Here is an 8,328-nt window from a genome sequence, read left to right as displayed (position 1 = left end):
GTCCTGTTGTCAATGGATGTTTCATGAAATTCCAACGCAGATACCGATACAAAAATCGTCGAGGAGCTGCCGTTATTGCCTAGTTTGAAAGGTACAAAAGAAAATGTATAGCCCAGCAGAGCACCAATACAGACGACGACGACAATAAAAACACCCACTACCGCTTTTAATGTAGTCAATAGCAGCAGCAGGGTGAAGCAGTTCAATGTTTTATCGTGCCAACGGGTGCAGTAATAAAAGTTAATTGTTGACTACAAAACTGTTGCTTGTTCCTTGGCTGGTTTGATAGGGTTTGTTTAGTTTGACATTTGATTTTGGTGCGCGTCCTTTTTCAGCAAGATCTAGTTAACGTAGACACCTTCGGGTAAACTTACAACAGGAGCTGAAGTTTCGGTAGACCCGACCTCGGTCCTCGAGGCCATACCAAGATACGATGAGATATCCATGACTAATGAGGTTTGAAGGCGTAATAACAATAAGACAACACAAGGTACCTCAAGCGACGACTATACTCCGATGAGGTTGACGGGTATGTGTGAAGTAGTGAATGTTGAGCAGGGCAAGATCGTCTGCAACGACAGGGACTCCGGGATTAGCGGTACTGAAATGGCAAAAATCAAAGCACAGAAGGGTTGAACGGAGAGGTCGGAAGATATCAACGGCGTACTCATATATAACCGGTGAATTAAGAGAGATCAGTAGAGATGTTTAGGAAAACGAAATATCAGGAGCTCCCAACAGCGAGTTTCAATTAAGTACAACCAATGCATCAAGGCCTTCCACCGAAGTCCCTAAATGATCCGCGAACGCGTACCATGCAAAATCTACATAGACGCTCAATGTTCTAGCAAATAATAGAACTATAAAGACGTAAAAAAGATACACGCGATTGATTTGGCTGAGACACCTATTAATAGTCCAAACAGAGCAGAAAAGAAATCGAACCTCTAAGCGGTGAAATCAGACCATTACGAAACAAATATGATCGAAATAGTATAAATACAATGAGAAGTATTGGATGTAAATACGCCAAAGCCAATTGTAATGATAGCTATACAAAATGCTTGACAAAAAACAAATAAAATTCTATTAGAGAGCTAACGATTATCACACCCAAACAGTAAATCTAGATTAACCTAATCATTTAGGAATAGTTACCCATATAGTAGTTGGACATATCCACAAATTTACTAACTGGGGTTTGTGATGCTAACTGAGAGAACTCTCGCAACCTCACAATCCCGTTCGGCAATGAACACCCATATGTACACAATTAGTCGTGACTGAAACTAACGCAATAAACAAAATATCTATAAATCGCACGAAGACATGAACGACAGTCTTCTAATAAACTGCGAAATGATCTTCTTTGAAAAGTTATTGTCATCGGCTTGCGATGAAACGAGTCATCTATCAGTTGATTCTCACTCACGGTCGTTTAACGGACGACAACTAGGCAACGCTTCTGAAGGATAGCTTCCAATCGGAAGACATCAACACGGCGACTGACTAAATGGAGTTCACGGCTACCTATGTACATCTCTGCTCGATACTGTGCTTATAAGTTAGCGAGTTTACTATAATAACAGCAATCCTCGGAAATGGAGTTAACAGGCGGACATTTAAATCTTCTAGATAAAGCTCGATTTCCTGGTCCATGGATTACTCGTGTTTTTCGTATGTACACATGGCTTTGTGGGTGCTTTACGTGTCCTGTGTGGGCTCGTACATGAGCTGGAATGCTATCATCGGCTAGGCAAAAAAAAATCCTTTCTCGCGTTGAGACCCGTTCCACATATTATAATTGGATGCGCTGTTACCGTTGCTCATCTGCGGCGTGATAAGTACGTAGTTGACGTCTAGATTATGAATAGAAGACGGGTGCGCAGGAGTTAGCCTACAGCTTTATGCCGTACCAATCGAAGGCTCGAACATGACAAGCCAGCGTCACAATAGACTTTGTTCATTAGCGATAAAGGGATACTGACGTGTCAAAGCATCGTACGATCGTCGGCTTCCTCATTGAACGTAGCTGGAGACTGACCAAAAGAGAAGCTTACAGACAAATTCATTTTACTGATTTCTTAGTGAAGTAAATATATTTTCTTGGTTTTAGTGAAAAACGTTAATGTGCCCTGTTGCACAATTTGACTGTCAAGGAAATTTAGGTTCCATTTTAAGTAAATGAGAATAAAGGTACTCATGAAAGAATCGGACGTGTCTTCAAGTTCGCTCGTGCGTCAGTTTAGTTAATATGTAGATAGTAAGTATGACATAGACACTTTCATTATTGGACAACAAGAGCTTTTCGCATAATTTTATGAAAATGGCCAAAAGCAGTGAGAAGGACTAGAAAAGTGACCTAACATGCCGCAGGCCATTGCTTAGCTGGGCGGGCATTGATTCATAAACTGTTCATCAGATCAATAAAGCGATAATTAATGATGGTAAGTAAAGAACAATTGTTGACAAGAGGTACTGCTTATAAGCTCAAACTGTTCGTAATCAGTCGAAATTTGTCCTAGCTGAATTTTAGCCTGATACAGTTCATTGGAAGCTCGGAGCTTTCTGGCATTCACCAAGAGAGCTATAGTAAATGAAGCCATACACGACTGAACCTAAATCGTCAAATATGCTTTACGAGGACTGTTACGTAAGTTAGACGGTGTCAACTGTCTTTTGGCGCCGGCGAGTAAATTGCTAAGCATAAACATTGTACTAAAATCAAGTGTACTGGAAAAATCAATTCAACTGATAACCAGAGCATGACCTCATGTATGCCTAACGTATCTGTGAAAAGCTGTTATTTTTCAATAGCGATATCTAAATTTTCAATGGCTCCTACAAAGAAGTTCTTCCTTTAGCAGACTGAAAACAACTGAGTTAATCAAACGCAAAAATCACTGACGACGACGACGACTATCAACTCACTGCGATCATTAACGATTCAGACGTGACGTAAAAACGTTGGTGCATCAAGCTTCTGATTTTCTGGCGATTTTTACCTAGCCAATTATTCCGATAAACCCCCTGTAGAATATACCAGATACGATTAGTCTAGTTAAAGAGACACCAATATAGAATTTTATCGTTTATATTAATCGACTTTTCGTAAACATCGTTGTCACTCCGACGTCATATTCATCGTGACCCTAAGTATGTTTTTAATAAAAAGTCAACTGATTGGCCAATTTATTTCTGTTACTATGGGATAGCAAGACAGAAAAACAGCTGCTTTGTTAAGGGTGAATTACATAAGAGTAGTGACGCTCATGTTTACGATGCTCATCGTCACTAGATGACTTCGACAATTTTCCGCAGTACAACTCGCAGAAGGTCGGCGTTGTACGCTGCGCGGGGCGTCGTTTTTGGCTCGTTTGCTTCTTCACTACGGCCACTTCTGTCCGCACGTAAGTAGACGATCGTTTGTGGGATCGTTCGTCGAGACGGGCCACAGCTGTTCCACTGGGAACCATAGAATCAGCGATGAATCGAAAAGAAGGAAAGAATATATATAGTTAAACGCGTCGGATCGTACACTAAACCATGAGGAAAATCGAAAGCGCGAAATACTATGACTGAAGTCTATCTGGCTTCGCTGATCCTGCTATGACAAGAACATGATTGGCTCAATACGGGTGTCTGTTTCCGATTGCTTGCTTTGTTTAAGCACCAGAGCGGAACAGTCAGTCGCCGAAGATTGGACAATATCACCCAGGAGTATTTGTTTTCACTTGAAAATGGGAATAGTAAGTTAGTTTAACTTAGGGTACTTCTGGCCAAGCGAACCTCGCTTCACAACTGAAACAGTTCGTCCTTTACGTCGTTATACATCCGCGTTTCATTGAGATTTGCCTACATGGCAACTAGACGTATATTATTGCCCTATTCCCAACTTGACTATCGGGCAGAAAGCAGCAAATCACCCTCATACCGGAACTTTATATTGTATTCTGTACAGAACTATATGCGAACGCTCTTGGTAGAGAGAATTAAATGGCAAAATGTGGGTCGAACTTGGCCTCTCTTGTATTTCTTGGATTCATCACCTAAACTGTACAAGTCATTGTATTGTGCTTTTTATTGATACAATTGAAAAAAACGCCTTCAGAGATTGCTTGGTCTATTTCTCAGCGATTAGTCGTTATGTGTTTGTTAGTCTGTGGCAGATTTTGTCAGTGCTGGCATTTTTACGAGAAACACACCAGTACCACGTTACAGGTTTTCATTAGATCTTTTTATCCGAGAAGGCCAGGGGCTCGCTGGTTCAATCCCCGCCAATGACACATACTACAGGACAAATGTAAACATATGAAACAATGTGCTCTCCCTCGTTAAGTAATCTTTATCTAAAAAAGAGTAACTAGGACTAAGGAAGAGTAACACATAGGACTTTGGAGCGAATAGTCGCTGAACGTTACGGTTCAATCAGGCCTTATGAACCTACTGTTTTCTTCATCGTGGCCGGAATCTGCTAGGTAGCTGAAGGCTAAACAACATTGTTCATAACATCTTACACACCATACAATTCTTTATATATGGACTTTTCTGCAAATATTGTACTCAAAGAGATGATGATCAAGGCTGTTGCAAGACGAAATTTCATGTTCGACATATGCTGCTAGACTATTAGACTACAAATAGGTATATTTAAATGATTGCTTAGCGCTTACCGTTGTCGTACTGTCTGCGATTTGGTGCCTTGATGATTCTATATTCTGCTCGATTTCCAGAGATAAGACCGCTGATAACGATATATTTAGACATAATTTTGCATTTTTCTTTTCTTTTGTATAAATATGAACACGGCTAGAACGTCTATAGATATTAAGCGATCGATAAAATTATTGTTACGCTGATCTTACCGAACTTTCTTGGACGGGAGCAAACAACATGATAAGGTGTCCGCCTTTGAGACATGCGTCAAGTGCAAAGTTGGCATACCTTATACTCCTTAATAACGTTTGATTAGTTCCAGCCCCGGTACCTGTTACACGCTACCCTAATGAGTTAGCACATCATCTATTCCTTTGCCAATTTGGACTTCAAACATCCCTTAGAAACAGCTGACGCTGGGTAGCGGGGTCTGCATAGTAGCGGCCATCGGCAACAGTGTCGTTCGTTGAATACGTGCTGATACGATCTTGTTGTTTACTGAAGAACTGTCACCGCGAAAATATTAATTACTCATTTTATATCAGACTGTTTGGAACGGCAAAGCTCAAGGATTGTTCACGGTGGGAGAGGTGCTACGGGACCGTCAGATTGTCATCAAACCTGTCATAGCTCAAGTGTTGCATGGAAACAGTGGGTCGCTCTATGACGCTGTTGCGCTAAATGATGTTATAGCCTCCATCAGGCTTCCGCAACACCATTGTACTGCTGTCCTTGGCGAGCATGTTTGTTTATTTTATAGAGCGTGTTATTCTGGTAGGATCTTTCACTGATTCTCTTCATCGTTTCTATACACACGACCGTATAACGAATAGATGTCACAATTAAAAGCTTACCATCTAAGCAAACACCTAAATATCATGAAAGAAAACCTAATCGAGAGCTTTCCGCTGCTATTTTTCTAACGTAGGCGCTGTGGTTTGCCTGTCTAGTTCGTGTTTCAACTCTAAGAAATGTTCTGTTCAAGACCCTGATTACCCTGAAATAGACAGTGTAAAACAAATACATTTTATTTGTAAACAAAATGGTAGAGAAACACGTGGGAAGTTGTAAATCTATTTATGAAAAACCTTCTTGTTTTTAATATGTTTAATGTCAAATTTTACCTTCGAACAAGACAAAATAATAATAATATCATTTAGATTAATTTGTGAGTAGACTGGCAGCCATTAGGCCATTGTACCTCATCCTTGTGGCGCGTTGAAATGTGAAAAATTAAATGCTAATCGATTACAGAAGCGCATCCGTTACAGCTTAGGATTAAAAAAAACAAATAACTGGTATATTGCAATGCAGAAATAAAAACACATTCGTATCTGGGACCGTACCTCTGCGGGTTAATGGATCGCAGACAGGCACAATAACTTAAAACTGTTTGTTGGAGCCCTCGCGCGACGTGCTTGTTGAATACTTCTGCACAGGTCCAAAACTAACAAGATTATGTTGGAAATCTATCAGTCATACTTAGAATATGATGCGACAAATAGCTAAACGAGGAAATACTGACCAGTTGTCCAGCTTAGGCAGTTTTCCAACTTCTAGCGTTCACTTGCAGACAGGACTGTCTCGCAGCGAAGTTATTCTTTCCAGAAAATTTTAATGGAAAAATTTTCTACGAAACGCGTCCCATACGGAGGCTAGAGCCGCAGACAAACTTTCGCGTGTCTTATATACCTAATGAGGTGTCTGGCTCGTCGAAGTAATATTAAATCAAGCACAAACACAGAATTACGGGGTACAGAAAGGGTGGTGTGAATTTAGTGGGTACTATTGCAGTTAGAAAGTGCTGGCCAAAGCCCCACAATAATACAAGGCAAATACCCAGAAGTAAATGGGATTTAGATATTAACCTCTTGAAAATAACGTACTTAGCCCAAGCTAGCAAAACGGGCAACCTGGGCAACTTCAATGTTTTAGTAAGGTATTCACCTTGTGACCTTTTAGATCAAGACCTGTGTGTCAGATAATAAGTAATAACCGATCGAGGAGCAGTCCGAAACTTCCCGGTAAAGTTGCTTGACGCTATATTATATTTATCTACGTACTTCAGAATTCTTAGCATCAGCATCTCTCATATGAAGACAAACTGTTTTCCGAAGATAATAAAAGAGGCAGTGTATTAGTAAATTGCCCCTTAAGATGAGGGTGGCGCACATTGTAACAACGAAGTCAAGATCAAGATGATGGTGTATATAAATGTACAGTACCGAAAGCATCCAACAATCGCCCCATATATGCTGGTAAGGCCCTTAGGCACAACAAAATATCCTTTTCCAAAAAGAAGCTTTCGTACCAAATGTATATTCAATCGAAAGAGGACAATTTACTTAGTCTAAAAGTTCGATTTAGCCTTCCGATGCAATGTTAGTGCGGTTCTGGGCGTAAAGTTTGAAACATTTATTAGAAGTTCTACATTGACCAAATCAACATTAATAAGGCCATAGAGGAAAACGCGCGAAAGCTAACATAACTGCCTGGAGCAGCTGCAAAGGCAAATGTTTGACTTCAGCTTAAGCAGTAACAGATCTATGCATTTCTCCCATATCTCGCAGGTAGAATGATTATATAGGAAAAAGAAAAAAAAGCGGAATACAAAAGGAACAGGGGCATTTAGCAATGTGTAAAATAATACAGAAGGGACTTACATAGCGTAGTAATTTGTTTTTTCAACGATATCGAGCGATGGCGATGACGCCATTGCTCGTCTAGTAGCAAAGTTACTTGCCTTCTTGTTGAAACTGTTTTTCAGAGAACTTCTTAGCTAATAGCGTACGATAGTGTAAGTTAATTACGAAATGGCTCAACTTCTCGCCGGCAATTCCTTGAATAAATACGGCGAAAAACTAGCCTCAACGATTATGATTCGTACGTAAAATCTTCCAGAATGCATTCTGAAGCGTATCGCAGATATCGAAACAAATATATCAAACATTTAAAATGTGACGCAACCATACTTATATAGCAAACCACACGACCAACCTTGGCTATAACGGCACAAGCCATTTAATGCTTTATCCAAGTGTTAGGCCTCTACATTATAGATATTTGTTAGAAATCGCCTTCCTGCCTTGGGAAATGCGGTACTAATATACATTAGTTTGCCTTCCAGAATGTCCAGCCTTGGCTAGTGGCTCTCTGTACTTTACATGCTTAACACAATACGTCACGCAATTCCGTTCAAGTCAAGCACCCAGCGATCTGAAACATTCGTAAGCTTCTACGGTAATGTCCGTTTCAAACTTTCGCGTATAGCAAGCGAGCAATTGCAGAAGCAAGTAGGACACTTCCATAATGCTATCTCTGGACAAGATAATCACAAAAACTTACCGACTAACTAGAATATGTAGGTAGCAGTAAGGTCGGCGTATTCCACTGGACGAAGGCTGTCTCGTGAGTCTGACTATGCAAGAGCGAAATAGGACCGACTGCAATTATACTTTCCACTAGAAGATATTTGCTTTCTTTTCTTCTTCTGGGGGTCTCACACTTCGTTTACGCTATTATGTTGCTTACTCGACGAATGACAGCGATCACTCTCTGTATGAACAACCCGCGAGGCCGCTGCTTGCCAACGTTGACTCGGCTGTTTCTGCTTGGGGGCTGGATGAGATGTTGGCGCTTGGCGCCTGGCGCGCGTTGCGTCGCCCTCACAAT

At 40.7% G+C, this 8,328-nt stretch overlaps 1 protein-coding gene across 9 annotated transcripts in view; it reads right to left on the bottom strand.

The window, feature by feature from the left end:
• Positions 1 to 8,234, bottom strand: part of LOC111243990 (hydroxysteroid dehydrogenase-like protein 2) — a 9,653-nt gene extending 1,419 nt beyond the window's left edge. Inside the window, exons 1-3 of one of the 9 annotated variants that reach the window (XM_086981046.1) lie at positions 1,433 to 1,681; positions 1,159 to 1,289; positions 495 to 601 (exon numbers count right to left, since the gene is read on the bottom strand). Coding sequence is in view for 4 of the 9 variants with exons in the window: in XM_022790485.2 (XP_022646220.1) it covers positions 375 to 446 (72 nt within the window). In the remaining 5 variants the exon portion in view is untranslated. Of the gene's footprint in view, positions 221 to 374; positions 602 to 1,158; positions 1,290 to 1,432; positions 1,682 to 8,001 lie in introns of those variants that run through there. The other 8 variants (XM_086981045.1, XM_022790485.2, XM_022790484.2 and 5 more) reach the window with 8 other exon arrangements.
• Between the last annotated feature and the right edge of the window lie 94 nt (positions 8,235 to 8,328).

This window comes from Varroa destructor, unplaced genomic scaffold, assembly GCF_002443255.2.
Source record: "Varroa destructor unplaced genomic scaffold, Vdes_3.0 BEIS01000002.1, whole genome shotgun sequence".
NCBI lineage: Eukaryota > Metazoa > Arthropoda > Arachnida > Mesostigmata > Varroidae > Varroa > Varroa destructor.
This window is presented reverse-complemented; position numbering and strand designations above follow the sequence as displayed.